Genomic DNA, 23,530 nt, shown 5'->3' with positions numbered 1-23,530 from the left:
ATATATATATTATATATATATATATAAATATATATATTATATATATATATATCATATATATATATTTTAATTCAAATTGTAATTTTGTCCCAGACATTACGAGATTACGTCAGCGTCAATGACAATCAAGTTACGTACGTACATCACGCGCAGCAACACAACGTATCCCGCTGTTTGCTAAAGTTAAAGGCGTGTGGAGGCTCCAAAAAAAGGGGTTGTTGAGGTGGTGTGTGTGGGGGGGGGGGGGGTATAAGGGCAGCAGCGCATTTATCATGGGGGTCGCGGGCTTAAAAGTTTGGGAACCCCTGCTCTAGAGTACTATAGTATAGTCTACTCATTGGTCCTGGGGAGAAGGGGGCCCACTTCTCATAAAACTACCCCATGGGTCTTAGTGACGACTCCGTGTAGTCACTTTGTCTGTAACGCACTCTTAAAAATTATTTATTAGGATCAATGTTTCCATTTAAAATCTTTAATATCCATGGAATCTTTCCATCACACAGAAGGTTCTTTATAGTGGGGAAAAAAAATTCTCTAGATTATTGAAATGTTTTTTACACAAATAATAAAAAGTTATTTTATGAACTGTTCAATCGAAGGTTCTTTGAAGAGCCCAAAATGGTTCTTTTATGTCATTATTTTTTTAAGATGTGAGATCATTGTTTCAGTGATTACTGTTTTCACCCACAGTTTTAAACAAGTTGCTGCATCTTCTTGCAGACTCTGAAAGTCAGGTTTCTCAGATGATCTGACACATTAATCAAAGCTCCAGAAAGCATCTGTGGATCTTGTTGTGAACTGTGGGCTCTGGAATAACATTCACTAGTCAGAACTGCAGTGAGTTTGAGTTCAAAAACAACAACACAAATGACACGATGGCTCACTTACCTTTCCATGATGACTTTTAAGTTCTGGAAAATAAACAAAACAATTTTATTATATACTCAAACAATTAATATTTGCATAAATAATTGTGTTAAATGAGATTCCTAAAACAGGGTGACGGTTTGACTGTGCTGGTAAGTTTAATTGTTTTGAATACAAGAAGAAAACAGTTCTCACATTTAGAAATGACATGCTACTAGTGTTCATCTTCTCCTCTATGTCTTTTATTGTGTCTGATAGATCTGAGATCCGTCTGTTCATCTCCTCAAGCTTCTCCTTCATCATCTGACTCTTCTGCTCTTCCTCCTTCCTCAGTGCAGTGATTGAAGCTTCTTCTTCATCTTGCAGAAACTGATGAAGCTTCGTAAACTCCTCTTTAATCTGCTGCTCTGTGAGCTCAGCCTGAGTTTAAACATAAAAAAAACTGCTCCTTGAATTTAGCAAAGTGAAAATCTGTGAAAGTGCAGTTTCTGGGAGAACCAATTATATAACCAATTGTAACCAATTATGTTTTTATTATTTTTAGGAAACGAGAGAAATATGTCATACTTTGTAAGATGGAACAACCTCATCGATTGGGCTGAATCTGTGACTGGCATGTTTTTCTGATCTCTGCACACAATACACACAGGCTGTTTATCATCCAAGCAGAAGAGTTTGAGTTTCTCATTGTGGAGACTGCAGACCTCCTCAGACCCTGAAGCACTTTCTGCTGTGATTGACTCGCATAAATTCTTTAACACCAGATTACACAGAGGTTCGTCTCTTGAGGATGTTCTTCTGCAGATGGGACAGTCCTGAGTATCCCTGTTTTTCCAGAACTGTTGAAGACAGTCTTTACAGATAATGTGACTACATGACAGAAGAACAGGAGTCTTAAAGATTTCAAAGCACACTGGACAATTAATATCTTCTACATATACTATTTTCACAGAAGCCATTCTCAGCTTTTGAATAAACCCAATGATCTTGATTTTTGTTTCACTTTCTCTTGTTCATTTTTTCTTACAAGAGAAAATAAACATCTCACATTTTATTGTTTTTGCAAGCTGACCAAATGTTTTTGTTATTTCCTGACAGACAGGCAGCAGCTAGTGAGGCAAGGAAAAATCACATCCAACACCCGCACCATCAGCACCGGAGCTCCACGGGGCTGTGTTCTCTCCCCATTGCTCTTCTCCCTCTACACAAATACCTGCACCTATAAAGACCCCTCTGTCAAGCTCCTGAAGTTTTCAGACAACACCACAGTCATCAGACTCATCCAGGACAGAGACGAGTCTGCTTACAGACAAGAGGTTGAGCAGCTGGCTGTCTGGTGCAGTCACAACAACCTGGAGCTTAACACGCTCAAAACTGTGGAGATGATCATGGACTCCAGGAGAAACCCCCCTGCTCTCCCCTCCTCACCATCATGGACAGCACTGTGGCTGCAGTGGAGTCATTCAGATTCCTGGGCACAACCTTCTCTCAGGACCTGAAGTGGGACATTCACATTAGCCGCATTTCCACTGTCGGGCCAGTGCGAGCCAGGGCTTAAAACGGGCCGGGCGGGGCTAATAGCCTCGGGCCAGTAGCACGAGGCCAGAATAGCGCAGCGTTTCCACAGTCGAGCCTGAAGCTCCGCTGCGCGTCACTAAAACCCGCCCTTTACACGCATCTCAGGAACAACGTCATGCAACCAATAGTATGTTCCTGCACAACCGGAGGCTGCAGTTTCACCAACAAAGAGAAGTTATCAGAAAACTAATGAGAAATAAGTCACTGGAACTAGCGCGATCACAAAACGAACATGATAACAGCGGCCTTTTGTTTGCATGCTTTGTTAAATATTCAAATTCAAAAGCATTGATGTTTTACTATAAGTGATACATTGAGCATACTGAATCAATTTATCAGGACTCAAAATTAATCACACAGAAATAAATGTATTTCTATTTTATTTATTTATTTTTAACGCTTATGAAAATAGCCTGCTTATTCAGTCGAGACTGTTTCTGTTTATTTGTAGCCACAGTAGCCTATATACGTCACATTTAGAATGAATGATAATAACTCTATTTTTATAAAAGCTCCTGAACAAAAATCATTATTATATTTTGATGACATGCTACGCGGAGCTAAACTCTCGAGACGAGACTTATAACAGATAAAATATGTTACTAAATAAATACATGATTGTTATAGAGAATAAGAAGCTGACGTCTGATTTCTCCAAGTGGTTGCATTTACCATGTTTATTATGGTAACGTTAATGTTTAGCGTGCATAGTCTTTTACATCGCTTATAAATATTTCTGCCTTTTATGATGATTATAATCCACATCGGATCGCGTTATTTCAAACACTCGCTGCTGACTGAAAAGTGAGTTTTGAGCTCATCTTATTTTTTTAAAAAATTTTAATGTTAATGTTATTGCTGTTATGTTTCTGCAATGAACGGCGCTGACACTGTCTAGACGCGGAGAAACTCCGCCTTTGTTCATAACCACTCCTCTAGCCCCAGCTGGCCCGCTTTGGCCCAAGGTTTTCGTCGGGCCAAAAAACCCTGGCCGTTGGCCCCGAGGAAGCCCCGACGAGGCACGATCATTCAAGCCCCTGGAAGTGACAGTGGAAACGCGGCTATTGACTCCATTGTGGAAAAGGCCCAGCAGAGGTTGTTCCTCCCTTGTGAGCACCTTAAAAGAACCACCACAAATTCCTCGTGTGTTTGCGCACATCTGGCGAATAAAGCTAATTCTGATACTGATACATCTATTTTATTTTACTCCCATCTACCGGTATCTCAAGGTATTACAGTGGTATTAACATAGCTAAGAGTGGCTCTAGTAGTTGGTGGAGCCTTTTAATTGTTGTAACATAGAATCCTTGCACATATTATGCCTATTTTAACATGTAAGAAAACATGGATATCAATCTTCTGTTTTATTCGGACATGATCATATTTCTGCATTTACTTTCTAGCCCACATAAATCACACACAAATGATCAGAAATAAAGAGTGGATCAGAATAGAATTATCAGTAAATATTTATCATCCTATTTCTGAAACACCATCAGACATTTTCCTATGATTATTGTGTTATTTTATAGCTTATATATTTAATTGTTTAATATATATTTTTGTTCGTTATCATGTAAATGATCATGTGTTACACAGTTTTTCTGTTGTTACATCCACTTTAGCTGGTAACATCCTCAGAGAGGCATTTACATCATGACTTTAAAACAATGGAAAGACTCTCTCTGTGAGGGTAGCTGTCAGTGTGTGTGGATCACAGAATGATCGTTTTTGGGTTTTTCTGGAGATTGTAAGACTATACTGTACTATAGACCTTATACTAACTATAAGTAACTTTGTCACTGTCACTTTGCCATTACTTTGTAACTATGTCACCTACCAATCATTATTATGAATTAGTAGACTGCTTAATATCTGTTCAAACATTATTTTGATGGTCCCTCAAGAGGCATTCAGCTGACTATAACTTACAAGACTACTTACAAGACTACTTTGCAGGTACAGATCAACTAAACCTAACCCTAAACCTAACCTAACAGTCTAGTAGTGCTGTGGTTGGTTTGAGTTCCTGTGTGTGGAGCTGAGAACTGACAGCTGATGGCTTTAGCTTACAGTATATTACAGTATATAGGACAGTATATAGTAAATAGAAATAGGTCTCACACCCAAAAGGAATAATTTATTTAATTAGTTAATAATTTCTTTCTCTTGAAAGCCCCTTTTTGGAGCAGCTCACAATGTTGCCAATAAATAAATTCTCTGATTTTATTGTATTGATGTCGGTCTGCCTGCTGTTTGGTCTCTTCAAGAATGACTGTATTTCCCATGCAAACAAGAGCCTGTATGGAGGAACAGGACCTGATCTAAGGACATGCATGTCCCAGTTTTTCCTTCTTCTGTGAAGGTTCATGTTCATCCTCATCCAAATGATCACATTATGTCATGTGGTATTTAGTCCTCATCATCCCTAATCCAGGGTCATTTTCAGAACAGGTCACTTTTCAAAAGGTTTGTAATCAGGCCCCAGCGAGAATTGAACTCGCGACCCCTGGTTTACAAGACCAGTGCTCTAACCACTGAGCTATGGAGCCTCACCTGATGACTGTCACTCATGTAAGTGAGATAAAGTTAGCATGACAAAGACACACCTAAAAGAGTTGGCAGGCAGCCTGAGATGTCTTGACGTGCTTCAATGGATTGAGGAAAAAGTCAAATCTTGGGGTGTGAAGCTCTTGGGGAAGTGGCTCTAGTAGTTGGTGGGGCCTTTAATTGTTGTAATACAGAATCCCTGCACATGCATATTCTTACATGTAAGAAAACATGAATATCAATCAGCACTCTGTTTTAAGCTGTTTTAGTCTGAGATGATCAAACTCAGTCCAAACAACAGACTGACCACTTTCTTGTATCCCAACTGACTTAATCTGTTTAAAAAGTGATGTTTTTATTTACATACATACACGGTTCTGAAAGGGAATCATCAAAAGTCACTCAGTATTACAGTCAGAAAGAATGTGCAGAAGAATCAGATTCATAAAACATCCTACATTTTTGTTATTACTGAAAAAAAAACACTGTTACAAATTAAACATTTAATTTGAAAGATTAATAAAACATGTTAAAACATAGTTTTTGTTTAACTTATTTCTGCATTTTCTTTCTAGCACACATCAATCACAAACAGAAATAAAGAGTGAACCATGGACAGATTATATTCAGTAAACATTTAACATCATATTTCTGACACACTGTCAGACATTTTCCTCTGATTATAGTGTTTTACATTTACATTTTACATTTGATTCTTTCTTTATTAAGTTTATTTTGTTCAGTTAATATATGTGTAGCCTCCCTTTGTTAGCATGTAAAAGTCTGTCATGTGTAACAGTTTTTTTTTTGTTGTTACAACCACTTTAGCTGGTAATATCTTCAGAGGGATAGATCCATCAAAACTATAAAACAACAGAAAGACTCTCTCTGTGAAGGTGGTTGTTATTGTGTGTAGATGTGTGTTATTTACAGGATCACAGAATGAGAGTTTTCCTCTGTCCCAGTCCAGCTCCACTCTCACCCTCTGAAGCTTTTCTTTTACTGGAAAGGTGCTAATGGGTTTCTCTGGGGCTTGTAAGAATATTTACCATCTTCAAACCACATGCACCAGACATTAGTGTAAAAGAAATCTGTTCCCTTCCTTTGGATTGATTCTGTGGTTACTCTGATAATCCAATATAAATTGACTCCAACCTCCACATCCCAGAAGTGTGTTCTTGGTTTAAATGAATGTTGTTCCATTACTCAAGCATATGGATGAAACCTCACTGGATTATTAGGAACCGGTTGCTGTGTCTTGCTATGTCTCAGACTGGTCAGTTCATCAGACAGAATCAGACGTGTATTTGCAGTGTTCGGGTCCAGAGTCACAGGAGCTGATCAGAGATACAAACAACAGGGTTACTAATGGTCTCTATGGTACTATAGTATAGTCTACTTATTGGGCCTGGAGAGAAGGGGGCCCACTTCTCATAAAACTACCCCATGGGTCTTAGTGACGACTCCGTGTAGTCACTTTGTCTGTAACACACTCTTAAAAATTCTTTATTGAGATCAATGTTGGCCTATATTATACCACTATATATACAATAGCCTATATTGCGCTCAATGTAGACAGGTTTTAAAGCTTGTTTTATAAATGTTAAAAGAATATGTAAAAATAAAATAATATAGGGCTACAAAATAAAAAACATTTCACCCCTCCAATTTTACATTCATTCACTAATTGTTTCTTTATTTAATATTTGTATATTATTGCTGTTATATTATTATATTCATTATTATGTAGGCTAATAGCTCTTTTATTTCCCCCTTCATTTCGTGTATCTCTTTACCGATTTTAACGTATTCTATCATGTTTTGTAAATATGAGCTACAACAAAAGGCCACAACAAAAACTGTAGCGACTACATAATAACTCATAATCCCCTGCAGATATAAGCATATTCTTACATGTGAGAAAACAAGAAAATCAAATCACACTCAATAAACTTTTTTAGTCTAACAAGATCAGACTAAATGACAGACTGGTCACATTCTAGTATAGGAGCCCAAATGACTTCATTTGTTTGTAAGTGACTCCTTTCTCCAGAACAATTTTTTTTAGATGATCCTTCTGTACTATGATATATGTGATGTCTCTCTGATGTCCATGTCCAAACACAAATATGATTGGGTAAGAAATCTGCCCTATAATGTGAAATGTAAAAGTCTTGATATAATTGAAATAAGAGCATCAATTACATTTTTGTATAATAGAGACAATAATAGAGACAATGATAGATCCACAAGCTTTAAAGAAAAGATTTTACAGATCTTAATTTTATTGTTTTTTGCAAACTGACCAAATGTTTTTTTGTTTCTCTCATTTGAGTTTCTCTCATGGTGAATAAAGATAGTGTTTGGTTAGAAATCCACTTTATAGGACCACACAGATTGAACTGTACTAAACAGTTCAGCATCTCACGTCATGTTCCTTCTCTGATGTCCTGTCATACAGTTTATCTTTGTAAGCTTTATCTGCTTGTGGATGCATACGGCTTGCTTCCATTGTGAATTTGAAATTTGTTGCCTCAAAATAAAGTGAATGAAATGACCCCCTTTACACTTATAGACTTTTGATAAACTGTTTCAAATAAACAACCTTCATTCTTATGCTGTATATTTGACATAATATTATTTGACATCAGTCATTTGTATCTGTATGTGAACCAAAAACAATACAATGCACGCTGTAGCTCCTGACAGCTCATAGATACATTTTATTTTGCTGCCACCTACCGGTATCTCAAGGTATTACAGTGGTACATTGAGAAAATAAACCTGCATTGTACAGCACAGGTAAGTTATAGAAATTAGAACATAGAAATAGGTTGCACACCCTCTAGATAAAGGAATAATTTCTTTAATTATTATTTTTTTTTCTCTTGAAAGCCTCACAGTGTTGCTGGTAAAGTCTTTGATTTTATTGTACTGATGTTGGTCTCCTCAAGGATGACTGTTTTTCCCAACATGAGCCTGATATCTGCAATTCCCAGCTTTCCTTCTTCTTGAAGGTTTATGTTCATCCATATGACCACAGTATGTCATCTTCAGGGTCATTTTTAGAACAGGTCACATTTTAAAATTTTATCATTTAGGCCCCAGCGAGGATCGAACTCGCGACCCCTGGTTTACAAGACCAGTGCTCTAACCACTGAGCTGACCACAGTATGTCATCACTGTTGTAACATAGGAATCCTTGCACATATTATGCCTATTTTAACATGTAACATATTATGCCTAAAATATGAATATAAAATCAACTGTTTAATTCGGACATGATCTTATTTCTGCATTTACTTTCTAGGCCACATAAATCACAGACAAATGATCAGAAATAAAGAGTGGATCAGAATAGAATTATCAGTAAATATTTATCATCCTATTTCTGAAAAACCATCAGACACTTTCCTATGATTATAGTGTTATTTTGTATCTTATATATTTGATTCTTTAATATATTTTTTTGTTCGTTATCATGTAAATGATCATGTGTTATACAGTTTTTCTGTTGTTACATCCACTTTAGCTGGTAACATCCTCAGAGAGGAATTTACATCATGACTGTAAAACAATGGAAAGACTCTCTCTGTGTAGGTAGTGTGTCAGTGTGTTTTTGTGGATCACAGACTGGTTTTGATCGTTTTTTGTGTGTTTTTCTGGAGATTGTAAGACTTATATACTGTACTGTCTTAGACCTTTATACTAACTATAAGTAACTTTGTCACTGTCACTTTGCCATTACTTTGTAACTATGTCACCTACCAATCATTATTATGAATTAGTAGACTGCTTAATATCTGTTCAAACATTATTTTGATGGTCCCTCAAGAGGCATTCAGCTGACTATAAGTAACTTGTCCCTCAAGAGGCATTCAGCTGACAACGCTAAACCTAACCTAACAGTCTAGTAGTGCTGTGGTTGGTTTGAGTTCCTGTGTGTGTGGAGCTGAGAACTGACTGCTGATGGCTTTAGTGTACAGTATATTACAGTATATCTAGATATACAGTATATATAGGACAGTATAATAGGTCTCACACCTGAAAGGAATAATTTATTTAATTAGTTAATAATTTCTTTCTCTTAAAAGCCCCTTTTTGGAGCAGCTCACAATGTTGCCAAAAAATAAATTCTCTGATTTTATTGTATTGATGTCGGTCTGCCTGCTGTTTGGTCTCTTCAAGAATGACTGTATTTCTCATGCCAACAAGAGCCTGTATGGAGGAACAGGACCTGATCTAAGGACATGAAGGACAGTTTTTCCTTCTTCTGTGAAGGTTCATGTTTCCAAATGATCACATTATGTCATGTGGTATTTAGTCCTCATCAGCCCTAATCCAGGGCCCATTTTCAGAACAGGTCACTTTTGTCACCAGATTGCAAACTTTTTCAAAAAGTTTGCAATCAGGCCCCAGTGAGAATTGAACTCGCGACCCCTGGTTTACTAGACCAGTGCTCTAACCACTGAGCTATGGAGCCTCACCTGATGGCTGTCACTCATGAAAGTGACATAAATATCTCATTATGAGTTGGCATGACAAAGACACACCTAAAGGAGTTGGCAGGCAGCCTGAGATGTCTTGACGTGCTTCAATGGATTGAGGATAAAGTCAAATCTTGGGGTGTGAAGCTCTTGGGGAAGTGGCTCTAGTAGTTGGTGGGGCCTTTAATTGTTGTAATACAGAATCCCTGCACATGCATATTCTTACATGTAAGAAAACATGAATATCAATCAGCACTCTGTTTTAAGCTGTTTTAGTTTGAGATGATCAAACTCAGTCCAAACAACAGACTGGCCATTTTCTTGTATCCCAACTGACTTAATCTGTTTTAAAAGTGATGTTTTTATTTACATACATAAACATACATACACGGTTCTGAAAGGGAATCATCAAAAGTCACTCATTGTTACAGTCAGAAAGAATGTGCAGAAGAATCAGATTCATAAAACATCCTACATTTTGGTTAGTACTGAGAAAAAAAAAACAGATTAAACATTTAATTTGAAAGATTACATTTACATTTAGTCATTTAGCAGACGCTTTTATACAAAGCGACTTACAAATGAGGACAATGGAAGCAATCAAAAACAACAAAAGAGCAATGATACATAAGTGCTATAACAAGCCTCAGTTAGCCTAAACGCAGTATACGTAGCAAGGGCTTTTAAATAATATAATAAATAAAAAGAAAAACAGATAGAATAGAAAAAGAATAGAGCAAGCTAGTGTTAGAGGTCTTTTTTTATAATTGTACAATAAATGAAAAGAAAATAGATAGAATACAAAAAGATTAGAAAGGTAGTTAGAATAATTATTTTTTTTAAATAGAATTAGAATAGTGAGTGCAAAAGTTAGAGGGTCAAATAAAGATGGAAGAGATGTGTTTTAAGCCAATACTTGAAGATGGCTAAGGACTCAGCTGCTTGGATTGAGTTGGGCAGGTCATTCCACCAGGAGGGAACATTTAATTTAAAAGTCTGTAAAAGTGACTTTGTGCTTCTTTGGGATGGCACAATCAAGCAACGTTCACTTGCAGAATGCAAGCATCTATAGGGCACATAAGTCTGAAGTAATGAATTTAGGTAAAGGGGTGCAGAGCCAGTGGTGGTTTTGTATGCAAACATCAATGCCTTGAATTTTATGCGAGCAGCTATTGGTAGCCAATGCAAATTGATAAACAGAGGTGTGACGTGTATTCTTTTCAGCTCATTAAAAATTAATCTTGATGCCACATTCTGGATTAATTGTAAAGGTTTGATAGAACTGGCTGGAAGACCTGCCAAGAGAGCGTTGAAATAGTCTAGCCTGGACAGAACAAGAGCTTGAACAAGGAGTTGTGGAGCATGTTCCGAAAGAAAGGGCCTGATCTTCTTAATGTTGAATAAAGCAAATCTGCAGGACCGGACAGTTTTAGCAATGTGGTCTGAGAAAGTTATTGATCATCAATCATAACTCCAATGTTTCTGGCTGTTTTTGAAGGAGTTATGGTTGATGTGCCTAACTTGATGGTGAAATTGTGATGAAACAAGCAGTTCTGTCTTGGCAAGGTTGAGTTGAAGGTGATGGTCCTTCATCCAGCAAGAAATGTCTGTTAGACAAGCTGAGATGCAAGTAGGTACTGTTGGATCATCAGGATGGAATGAGAGGTATAGTTGAGTATCATCAGCATAGCAATGGTATGAAAAGCCATGTTTCTGAATTACAGAACCTAATGATGCCATGTAGACAGAGAAGAGAAGTGGTCCAAGAACTGAGCCCTGAGGCACCCCAGTAGTTAGATGCTGCGACTTGGAAATCCTCACCTCTCCAAGATACTTTGAAGGACCTATCTGATAGGTAAGACTCAAACCACTGGAGTGCAGTTCCTGAGATGCCCTTTGTCAGTAGATTAATAAAACACAGGGGTGGATTTACCCATTAGGCAAAGGTAGGTGACCGCCTTGGGCCTTGTGAAGCCATGGGGCCAGGGGGAATGCGTTTTTGTTTTTGATTTGTGAGTTGTGTGTTGAGTGATGAAAGGTTGATGGTTGCTGTTTATGGTGTTAATTACCACGACAACCTTCTGAGTCCGTGGCACCAGCAGGTGTACGCATTGTGAGTACCACAAGCGCTCAGACTGACCTTTGATTTACACCGCAAACATTTCAGCAGTTATCATAGGCCTGTGTGTGTCCCGCATTTCTGTCGACTGAACCAGGCATGCCATTAATTATGAATTTATGAATCTTTTGCATGCCAAAGTCAATTTCTGCATAGAAATATTATGCTAAATAGAAGCAGAAAACCTTGCTGTACACACTTTCATGAGATTGGGTTAGCCTACAACAATTAATTTGTTTGCTATTTTACAAGCGGGAATACAACAAATTTATGACATGGGTAAAAAAAAAATAATTCACATATCATAAAAAATTGTGTTGCAGAAAATCCTTTACATTAAGGTATTCAGAACAGAGCAACATACAAAAAAATCAGAAAAAGCAGCTATACAATTATAGGACAAAGTTTTACATAGCCCATATATGCCATTATAATTTTTGTTTTATTTTTTAATTGTACGGAATTATAAAATAAATGCAAATTATAATTGGGCCTGTTTTAGGCTTTTCCTTATTTTTATATTTTAGTTATCCATCAGTTATGGTGATGAAAAAAAAGACTTTATGACTATATATATATATTTTTTTTTTATTTTTATTTTAATGAGGTATTACTCTTACCTTTATGAACAAAAATGACTGTGTGTTAATTTGTTTCCACTTAGAAAAAATTGCAAGTGATCACGTCAGTGCCATTAAAAAAAAAAAAAAAAAAAAAAAAAAAAAAAAAAAAACTTACATTTAACAAACAAAAAAATGCTCCAAACATTTTTCTAAATTGACTTTATAAAAAACGAAACTAAATTTAATCACTTTTACATTACATACAAAACTGACCTCTTTTAAAAGCTGAAACTGTAGCTTTGGGAAACAGGCTAGGGCCTGTATTTGAGGCACGTGAAGGGCTCTAATCCACTTTATCCAACGCTGTGTTGTTCTCATCTGTGAGGATGCTCTTGATATATGTACATATGTTTATATGTGCAGCAGCAAGCATCAAAAATAAAAAAAAGGAACCTCAAAGTTGAGCTAAGAAAATGTGTGAAAATGTATAGGGCCCCATTCCTATATTTTGCCTGGGGCCCCAGTTCACTAAATCTGCCCCTGATAAAACATCTCCCTTTGCTAGCATGTAAAAGTCTGTCATGTGTAACACTATTTTTCTGTTGTTACAACCACTTTAGCTGAAAATATCTTTAGAGGGACAGATCCATCAAAACTATAAAACAACGGAAAGACTCTCTCTGTGAAGGTGGTTGTTATTGTGTGTAGATGTGTGTTATTTACAGGATCACAGAATGAGAGATTTCCTCTGTCCCAGTCCAGCTCCACTCTTACCCTCTGAAGCTTTTCTTTAACTGCAAAGGTGCTATTGGGTTTCTCTGGGGCTTGTGAGAAATATTAACCATCTTCATACCACATGCACCAGACATTAGTGTAAAAGAAATTGTTAAATCCTTGAATTTAGCAAAGTGAAAATCTGTGAAAGTGCAGTTTCTGAGAGAACCAATTATATAACGAATTGTAACCTATTATGTTTTTATTATTTCTAGAAAACAAGAGAAATATGTCCTACTTTGTAAGATGGAACAACCTCATTGATTGGGCTGAATCTGTGACTGGCATGTTTTTCTGAATCTCTGCACACAATAAACACAGGCTGTTTATCATCCAAGCAGAAGAGTTTGAGTTTCTCATTGTGGAGACTGCAGACCTCCTCAGACCCTGAAGCACTTTCTGCTGTGATTGACTCGGATAAATTCTTTAACACCAGATTACACAGAGGTTTGTCTCTTGAGGATGTTCTTCTGCAGATGGGACAGTCCTGAGTATCCCTGTTTTTCCAGAACTGTTGAAGACAGTCTTTACAGATAATGTGACTACATGACAGAAGAACAGGAGTCTTAAAGATTTCAAAGCACACTGGTCAATTAAGATCTTCTACATATACTATTTTCACAGAAGCCGTTCTCAGCTTTTGAATAAACCCAATGATCTTGATCTCACATTTTATTGTTTTTGCAAGCTGACCAAATGTTTTTATTGAGGAAAGTAAAGATTTATCAGACCAAAATCACAGGAATTCTGTTTGGTGTTTTTGTTTCTCTCATGAGGGCATCTGGTGAATAAAGATAGTGTTTGGTTAGAAATCCACTTTATAGGACCACACAGATTGAACTGTACTAAACAGTTCAGCATCTCACGTCATGTTCCTTCTCTGATGTCCTGTCATACAGTTTATCTTTGTAAGCTTTATCTGCTTGTGGATACATACGGCTGCTTCCATTGTGAATTTGAAATTTGTTGCCTCAAAATAAAGTGAATGAAATGACCCCCTTTACACTTATAGACTTTGATAAACTGTTTCAAATGAACAACTTTCATTCTTATGCTGTATATTTTAATATTTGACATCAGTCATTTGTATCTGTATGTGAACCAAAAAAAATACAATGCACGCTGTAGCTCCTGATAGCTCATAGATACATTCTATTTTGCTACTATCTACCGGCATCTCATTGGTACATTGAGAAAATAGAAATTAGAACATAGAAATAAGTCTCACACCCTCTAGATTAAGGAATAATTTCTTTAATTATTATTTTTTTTCTCTTGAAAGCCTCTGGTTGGAACAGCTCACAGTGTTGCCGGTAAAGTCTCTGATTTTATTGTACTGAAGTTGGTCTCCTCAAGGATGACTGTTTTTCCCAACGTGAGCCTGATATCTGCAATTCCCAGCTTTCCTTCTTATTGAAGATTTATGTTCATCTATATGACCACAGTATGTCATCTTCAGGGTCATTTTCAGTACAGGTCACATTTCAAAATTTTACCAATTTAGGCCCCAGCGAGGATCGAACTCGCGACCCCTGGTTTACAAGACCAGTGCTCTAACCACTGAGCTATGGAGCCTCAGCTGGTGAAAGTCACTCATGTAAGCGACATAAAGAGCTCATGTTGAGTTTGCATAACAAAGACACACCTAAGAGTTGGCAGGCAGCCTGAGATGTCTTAACAGATATCAAAGCTAAGGGTGGCTCTAGTAGTTGGTGGGGCATTTTAATTGCTGTAACATAGAATCCTTGCACATATTATGCCTATTTTAACATGTAAGAAACATAAATCACATAAATCACAGACAAATGATCAAAAATAAAGAGTGGAACAGAATAGAATTATCAGTAAATATTTATCATCCTATTTCTGAAACACCATCAGACATTTTCCTATGATAATTGTGTTATTTTGTAGTTTATATATTTGATTCTTTAATATATATTTTTGTTCGTTATCATGTAAATGATCATGTGTTACACAGTTTTTCTGTTGTTACATCCACTTTAGCTGGTAACATCCTCAGAGAGGAATTTACATCATGACTGTTAAACAATGGAAAGACTCTCTCTGTGAGGGTAGTTGTCGGTGTGTGTGGATCACAGAATGATCATTTTTGGGGTTTTCTGGAGATCGTAAGAAATATTAATCATCATATTATATACACTCCAGACACTGGTATTAAAGAAAGCTGTTACCTTCCTTTGGTTTCTCTCAAACCTCCACATCCCAGACGTGTGTTCTTCTTCTGGAAGGATTTGTCTACCTGATTTACCTGTCAGGTGGAATTTCGCTTATGTATCGTTTCATCTCAATCTTACTTCATCACACTTCATCTCACTTTTAATTTTCTGTTGTTCTGAATATCAACATGGGCCACGACTGTTATTACCAGCAGCCTTGTGATTCCTTGCACATTACTGAACAAACTTCCAGCAAAACTTACTCAGCCAGCTGGGAATGCTTGCAAGCTGTGTATACTTGTTCATAATTAGCAACTGTTAAAGATTAATGGACAATATTTTGTAACACTGTGGTATTATTTTCATGTAGCTCAAAGAGAGTATGGCATTAGCAGCACCAAGTTCATGGATTTGATTCCTAGGGAAAGCAAGAATTAATAAAATTTGAATGCAGTTTGAGTCTCTTTGGATAAAAGTGTCTGCCAAATACAAAATGATAATGATAATATTATGACATGATAATATTTGTTTGTTTGTGCTTTTTAACATGTCTGTAACATGCTTAACATCCCATATTTTTTATATTTAGCAGAGGGTCATTTAGAATCAATTTTGCTTTTCCCAAACTGAATTTGTTGTGTTAGACCAGTTTAAAAAGTCTGTAGAGGCAAAGTGAGTTACTTAAGATGGGCATAAATTACAAAAGGAAGGAATCTACATAGGAATCATTACATAATTTTGTCTATGATAATCCCTGTGATGCAAACCAGTCAATATTTAATAATGTCTCATGACCCTCACCAACTTTGTTATCACATTCTGCTTTAATTTCTTTTGCATGCTCAAGTTTCACTTGTAAGGACTTCAAAGCTGTTTTGAGCTCTCCCTAGAATGTAAGCCAAGTGGAAATTTGTTGAAAATTTTAGAGTCTTCTGTCTGTAAAAGAAAAGAAAGGTTAAGCGCAGCCACACCTCTGATGACGTAGCAGCTCTGTAAGTGAAACAATCTATCTTTTGTAAATATATATATTTGGGATTACACACTTCACATGAATCCATTTTTTTAAATGTATATTTTGTGTGTTTGTTGCTGCTGTAAGTAATGCCAAGGGCTTGCCAAAATAATAAATAAATTTATAAATAAATAAACATACAAAGAAATATATAAAATTAAAATAAAATAAATGCATAAATAAAAATACAAAGAAATGTTTAACAAAAAAAAATAAAATAAATAAGTATTTCTACTTATTTATGTATAATTTTATTTTTTATATTTATTGCTGATGTAAGGAATTCCAAAGGCTTGCCAAAATAATAAATAAATACATAAATATATAAATAAATATACAAAGAAATATATAAAAATAAAATAAAATAAATGCATAAATAAAAATACAAAGTAAAGTTTAAAAAATTAAATAAAAATAAAATAAATATGTATTTCTACTCATTTATGTATAATTGTATTTTTTTATATTTATTATATAAAAAATATAATAAAAAATATTTCCATTTTTATTTATTTCCAATTATATTTATTTAAATACATATTTATGTCAACATTTATATTCCCACATTTATGTATTTCTGCATTTATTTATTTTCACATTTTCATATATATATATATATATATATATATATATATATATATATATATATATATATATATATATACTTATTTACGTATGTATTTATTTGTTATGTTGCCTTGGCATTCCATATAATAATACCCGGAAAAAGAAAGGTTAACCGCAGCCACACCTCTGATGACGTAGCAGCTCCGTGAGTGAACCAATCATCTTGTCCAGTGGGAGTGGAGGCGAACCAGGCTCGCAGGACTGCACATGAACTAATGTAGCCTGATCAAACATCGACCACAAACTCAGTCCTCCAGTGATATCCTCAGGTAAGAATAGTTATGTTTTGTTAGGCTATAATGAGTTGCGCTTGCAGTTCGTGTGACGGTGGTGTGCAATAATTTCCAGATACAGCATATTTTAGATGCATTAGCGTTTGATATTTTTCCACGGTGTTACAGTCACGCAGTATAACGGGATTTGCAGTGCAAACGCGTGTGCTATCTGAACTTTTTTTCGCTTTAAATTTAGAGACATTTATCCGATTACGTTTCTCTGCGATGATTTCTACTAAATTATGTTGCCAAGCCCAAATGTAAACAAAATGGCAACTTAGTGGCGAGTATGTATGCAGGATGATGTATGATGATGTGGACGGGGCGTAGTACTCATCTGAGCCTTTTCCCCTTTTTTTGCATCTGTCGTTTTATTGTGAAATTATAACTTAAAATCGTTTTAACTTTTGATATATCGGTTATTTGGTATGGTTCAAGTAACGCGCCTGGTTGAGTGTTGGCTCCTTGATTTGAACTGCATGGAACGACAGAGCGCGAGCAGCCGTGAGCTGTTTTTAGAACACGGCACTTTTTAATACTCTATTTGCAAAAGGGTGTAAATTTTTGTGACCCCACCCCCACCCCCACCATAGTTTCCATTGGATAAAACATTCGTTAAACATACATATATATATATAACTTTTTTATGTAAATATGTTATTTACTTATCACAAGAAAATAAGAGGAAATTTTGTGTTGTGCTTAGACGTCAATAAGATGAGGACAGATAACAGCACTAGAGGCGCCAAAAGACAATTTGGCTGGGGCAAAGAAAATCACTGACAGAAATTCCTTTAAAAAAGGGACCGACTTGAAGGACAGGGAATTGTTGCAATGTACATTGAGTTGCAAAAGGTTTGCTTTATGTAATGGGTAAATGTTAAAGGGCCAGGGGACAGTCAATGCGTCCAATGCCAAAAATGTGGCAGCACCATAAATAGCCTTGGGACACTATCCTATCCTGAATGGAACAGCTCTTCCATGCCTTGGTCTTAGTCTTGACTTAGTAAGAGTGATCTTCTGATGACTTAAAATGTATAAACTACATTCATTTGAAGTTACTTTTACATTAAGACTCAAGAACTTGATAATCAATCATGGTCTCAAACTTATTTTAATTGTAAACCTGACTCCTGATTTACTTGTATAGCTCTGTTTGAAATATAAGCAAGTATGAAATATGAGTTTTGTTTAATCTTTCTAATTGAACTATGTTTTTCCTGCAGGTCCTTTGAGGGTAAGGTCAAATAATCATGGCTGCTACCTCCCAGGTGTTCAGGGTCATCCATGGCAGGAGGTTTGGTCGGATCCTGGTGCCAGCCATGACATGCCAAAACTGCAGCCAGTCTCCTCGTCCATGCATCAATGCAACTCAGCCGCACAGCTTTGAACAAAGTTGGCGGCACCATGTGCGCGGATACAGGACCTCACCTGCTTGGCACACCTACTACTTGACCCCACCTCAGGTTAACAGCATTCTTAAAGCTAATGAGTACAGCTTCAAAGTTCCTGAGTTTGATGGCAAGAACCTCAGTTCGGTCATGGGCTTTGACAGCAACCAACTACCAGCAAATGCACCCATTGAGGATCGCCGAAGTGCAGCAACGTGCTTGCAGACCCGTGGCATGCTTTATGGTGTATTTGATGGCCACGCAGGCTGCGCTTGTGCTCAGGCACTCAGCGAGCGGCTCTTCTATTACATTGCCGTTTCATTACTGCCACACGAGACGTTGATTGATCTGGAGAACGCGGTGGAGAGCGGACGACCTCTTCACCCGATTTTGCAGTGGCACAAGCATCCCAACGACTACTTCAGCAAAGAAGCTTCACGCCTCTACTTCTCCAGCTTGCGCACATACTGGCAGGAACTTCTGGACCTGAGCGTTCCTGGGGAGCAACCGGATGTTGCTGAAGCTTTTGTGAGTGCTTTTAAAAGGTTGGACAATGACATATCCCTTGAAGCACAGGTTGGTGACCCAAATGCATTCTTGCACTACTGGGTGCTTCGTGTTGCATTCTCAGGCGCTACTGCATGCGTTGCACACATTGATGGTAATGAGCTGCATGTTGCCAACACTGGAGATGGCCGTGCAGTCCTGGGTGTACAAGAACCCGATGGCTCATTTTCTGCCCTCACACTCAGCAATGACCACAATGCGCAGAATGAATCTGAGATGAAGCGTGTGCGGTCCGAGCACCCGCTTTCTGAGTCCAAGACTGTGGTGAAGCAGGATCGACTGTTGGGGTTACTCATGCCGTTTCGTGCCTTTGGAGATGTTAAATTCAAGTGGAGCATCGAGCTGCAGCGGCGTGTTCTTGAGTCTGGACCAGACCAGCTCCATGAGAATGAGCACGCCAAGTTTATCCCACCCAACTACCACACACCACCGTACCTTACAGCGGAACCAGAGGTGATGCGACACCGTCTTCGTCCACAGGATCGTTTCCTGGTGCTGGGTTCGGACGGGCTGTGGGAAACACTACACAGGCAGGAGGTGGTGAGGATTGTGGGTGAACATCTCACCGGAGTGCACCAGGAGCAGCCGGTCAGTGTTGGCGGCTATAAGGTGACCTTGGGTCAGATGCAGGGATTGTTGCAGGAGAGGAAGGCTCGCATCTCCTCCACCTTCGAGGACCAGAATGCGGCTACACATCTGATTCGGCACGCGGTTGGGAGTAATGAGTTTGGAATGGTAGACCATGAGAGGTTGTCGAAGACATTAAGCTTGCCAGAGGAATTAGCCCGCATGTATAGGGATGATATCACAATCATTATAGTGCAGTTTAACCCACACGTCATTGGTGGACAGTAGAAGCGGACAGACTCCTTCTTCCACATGCTCTGTTACATACATCATCAATTTTAATCTTACGCACAATCTCATCACTGCATTATCAGTAATATCAGCACAGCAAAATGTTACCTATACCAGTGGAATGTATTACTATGAGTGTATTTTTATGTTCATTTTTATTTTCACATATTCATGGCAGCTGCTTTTGAAAGGAATCGTAATATTCAGTAGGTGAGCAGTGTTGATTCCTAGCGTAATATGCGGAATGAAGCCAAACGGAAAAAAAATTATGATGAGCTTACCGCAGACCTACTATCACAATTAAACCCTCAAAATGTAACACAAAAGCATATATCAAGATGGGAAATTTAGTAATGTAGGATTAGCAGATTTTACAGAGATTTTATATAGTGCTTGTATTCTGCCGGAATTTGCTTTTATGTTGTATGCTTTTAATTTTTGAATGAATGAAAAAGGAAAGTGAAACAAAGGTCATTTAAAATGGTGAGTGAGGAAGAATGAGAATAGGAAGCAATATAGGTCCAGATATGTTCTTTTAAGTTAGTGCTCTGTAACTGAGAGGTGTAAATGAGAAGTTACCTTAAAGGAACAATTTAAAAAATTTAAATTCTGTCATTTACTCACCCTCGTGTAATTCCAAACCTATATGACTTTCTTTGTTCAAAAGCAAGATATTTTGAAATATGTCTCAGTGACTGAAAGTCAGTGGGGTCCAGTCTTATTTTGGACCCCACTGACTTGCTTTATATGGACAAAAACAGTTGCTCATAATGACTTTTTTTTTTGTGTCCTACAGGTTTAGAATGACATGAGGGTAAGTAAATTATGACAGAATTTTCATTTTTGAATTCACTCTTCCTTTAATGTTTTATTTAGGTTCTAATGAACCAAATTAGCTTCTAATGCCATTAGCCAGCAACATGAAAGCAGCAGTGAGGTGTGTTGTTTCATTTTCTTGTAAAATATTTTATTTTAGTATCATCTTTATTTGACTGTTGTTCTTTTTGAACAGCATGCCTTCAGTAGATACAGTTTTCCATGAAGCGTGTCTTGGAGTTCAAGTGTCATCAAAACATGGTTTGCTCAACCAAATTATTTTCTTATTACTGTTAAAGTCCTGATAAATTGATCTGCTTTATTTTTTTGCCTGTACATGGAGTCAGAAGTTGGGCATTTGATGTTTTTTTTTTTTTTTTTTTTTTTTTTGATGGTTACTTTCATATCTTTCTTTCTTCAGTCCCTTCTGACAGTGATCTTATATTTATAATGCTGCTGGCCATTGCTGAATTCCCTGTTTGGTTTCCTGATGTGTGCTGCTTTTCTCTGAAAGGTGAAGGAGAAGTATTTAAGGAAATAGAGGTTAATGACAAAACAAACCAGATATAAGATGCCAACAGACCTGTATGATTACACTACAGTGGAGAAATGTGAAGCTGAAGCATTTGCTTTGTAGATTGTGTTGCCAAAGTAATTTATTTGGTTTCTAAGTATTTTTTTCAGGTGTGTCAAAATTTTTCAAGTGATTACCGGCCACAGGGTGGAGATTAGAACTTGAGTTCAATGTCATTTTTTTGGCCTGAGGGTTATTGGACAAGGTTAAAACCATAACTCTGTGATTGTACTTTCTTACACGTTTTCAGTATGTTCTCAGCTCTTGCACAAGAACACAGCTGATTACCACATGAAGTGTTTCGAATGATAGTCAATCAGCAAAAGTTATACTGTAATAAAGTTATAGGCTTGCTAAAGTGTAAATACAGACTGCTTTATATTGGAAAAACAATTGCTTAAAGGTGGGGTAAGTGATTTCTGATAGCCAATGTTGATATTTCAAGTCACCAAAACAAACACGCCCCTACCCCAAAAGGGTCTCGTCCCTATTTTGATAGCGCCACCCCACACATACGTACGCAACCCCAGCAACGATTATGGCAGGATCTGATGTGCCAGGCGGCCGAGGGTATGATGTCATCAATAAGTGAAGTGTGTTTTGGTATTACTGTGTGTTTTAACAGCATATATTCTGTGAAACAAAGCAAAACCAATGTTACCTATCGAGAAGAAACAAAGCAACCTTGGCATCCAATGGCAGGCCTTCTTTTGTTCCACAGACGTTTTCTTCTTTAATTTTTTATCCGCCATCTCTATCTTTCTGTCGTTGCTCGGCTCGGCTAATATCCATCCTGTGCACTGAGCACTTTCTCCTCCACATCATGAGTAGACACACCCCTTACTGCTGACTGGCTACAAGTTTTTGGTACTTGGCCAGACTCAGTTTTCTAAAGCATTTTTTTTTAAATACATACCCCACCTTTAATACTTGAAGTAAATGTATGCTGCAGCTTGTTAAATTTTAAATAAATATATTTAACAATGTTTTGCAGCATGTCACAAATGTATTTAACAATATTACTATGCTGGTGCATGGGCATGACTTCTGCAAGTACTCTTGCCTTTTGTATTTCAAATGTTTTAATAAAAATGTAACTAAGTAAATATTGTCCAATTTTTGTATTTTGCTTAAATGAATGCATGAAGAGTAAAGTTTTAAGTTTCTAAACTGAGCAAGCCAGCCTAGCGGACCTAAACAGATCAAGGTGACTTTTGCTGCCAGAAGCTACATTTCATTCTAGGAATGCACATTTATTTAGTAAGAATCACTGAACTTCATGTGTGTTTGGAATGCTGCCCAAACAGAGCAGCTGGCTCAGGGACGGGGGTCAAACCATCATGGTGTCAGATCACAGTTTCTGATTTGGCAAACTGTAAGTAGGTCAGTCTGTCATAAGGCTCTATCATGACATGGCAATTCTGAAACTTTAAATGTCAAGTGTTCAGCTGGTTCAGGACATTGTTTTGAAGTTATGTAGCCTATGGGACTGACTTACTAGTGTAATGTTCTTGCCAAATGCTCACAGCCTGATTGTTCACTATCCTGACAATACAATTTAAAAGTTTGGGGTCTGGATGATTATTATTATTATTTTTATTATTATTATTATTATTGTTATTGAAAGAAGTCTTTTATGCTCACCAAGGAAACTGAACATTTAGCAGCCATTACTCCAGTCTTCAGTGTCACGTGATCCTTCAGAAATCATTGTAATTTGCTGATTTGCTGCTCAAGAAACATTTCTTATTAACAATGTTGAAAATAGTTGTGCTGCTTAAAATTTTTTTTGTTGTTTGTTTTTTTTTTTTTTGTGGAAAGCATGACACATTTGATAATTCTTTGATGAATAGTAACTTCAGTACCATTTTTTGTACTCATATGGCATTATATATACGTTCTTCTAGATAAGACTTAATATGCAACACTGACTGTTTTACAATATCTTCCAGGGAGTCCCTGCTCCTCTTCATCCACCTAGAGGTCTTCGGTCACTCTGACAGATTATGTGGACTCTTGAAGAGGTGTGTTTGCATATACAAAACTAATAAAGATATCCAGAAAGTTTGCAGACACAACCTTTATTCTCGTAACATTAGATATCGAGGGAATTAATTCAGTGCAAAAGTAGAAAAAAATTCAAAACGAGGTTTTAATCGTGCTATTTGCATATTATCCAGTTCTCCGCATGGAGGCGCCAATCGGCAACAAACGCAAATGGCTGGTACGTCTATGAAGTATCAAAACTACTAATTTTACACATGAAATACACTATAGCTTGAAACAAAATCC

At 37.1% G+C, this 23,530-nt stretch overlaps 1 protein-coding gene and 4 non-coding genes across 5 annotated transcripts; 1 reads left to right on the top strand and 4 right to left on the bottom strand.

The window, feature by feature from the left end:
• Positions 1–4,924: 4,924 nt before the first annotated feature.
• Positions 4,925–4,997, bottom strand: trnat-ugu. Its single transcript has one exon. It is a non-coding gene; the product is annotated as a tRNA-Thr (tRNA).
• Positions 4,998–8,094: 3,097 nt separating this feature from the next.
• On the bottom strand, positions 8,095–8,165 carry trnat-ugu. Its single transcript has one exon. It is a non-coding gene; the product is annotated as a tRNA-Thr (tRNA).
• A 1,240-nt stretch (positions 8,166–9,405) lies between these two features.
• Positions 9,406–9,478, bottom strand: trnat-ugu. Its single transcript has one exon. It is a non-coding gene; the product is annotated as a tRNA-Thr (tRNA).
• A 4,962-nt stretch (positions 9,479–14,440) lies between these two features.
• Positions 14,441–14,513, bottom strand: trnat-ugu. The gene has a single exon. It is a non-coding gene; the product is annotated as a tRNA-Thr (tRNA).
• A 2,369-nt stretch (positions 14,514–16,882) lies between these two features.
• On the top strand, positions 16,883–22,140 carry LOC109076049 (pyruvate dehydrogenase [acetyl-transferring]-phosphatase 1, mitochondrial-like). Its single transcript, XM_019091877.2, has 2 exons — positions 16,883–17,026; positions 18,259–22,140. Exon 2 carries the CDS (start codon positions 18,286–18,288, stop codon positions 19,843–19,845), a length of 1,560 nt encoding a protein of 519 aa, XP_018947422.1. The 5' UTR covers positions 16,883–17,026; positions 18,259–18,285; the 3' UTR covers positions 19,846–22,140.
• Positions 22,141–23,530: the final 1,390 nt, after the last annotated feature.

Source organism: Cyprinus carpio, chromosome A16 (assembly GCF_018340385.1).
Source record: "Cyprinus carpio isolate SPL01 chromosome A16, ASM1834038v1, whole genome shotgun sequence".
Lineage (NCBI taxonomy): Eukaryota > Metazoa > Chordata > Actinopteri > Cypriniformes > Cyprinidae > Cyprinus > Cyprinus carpio.
This window is presented reverse-complemented; position numbering and strand designations above follow the sequence as displayed.

What these genes read in the sequence shown, in the direction of transcription:
- LOC109076049 (XM_019091877.2), top strand. Translation starts at nt 18,286, where the DNA reads ATGGCTGCTACCTCCCAGGTGTTCAGGGTCATCCATGGCAGGAGGTTT.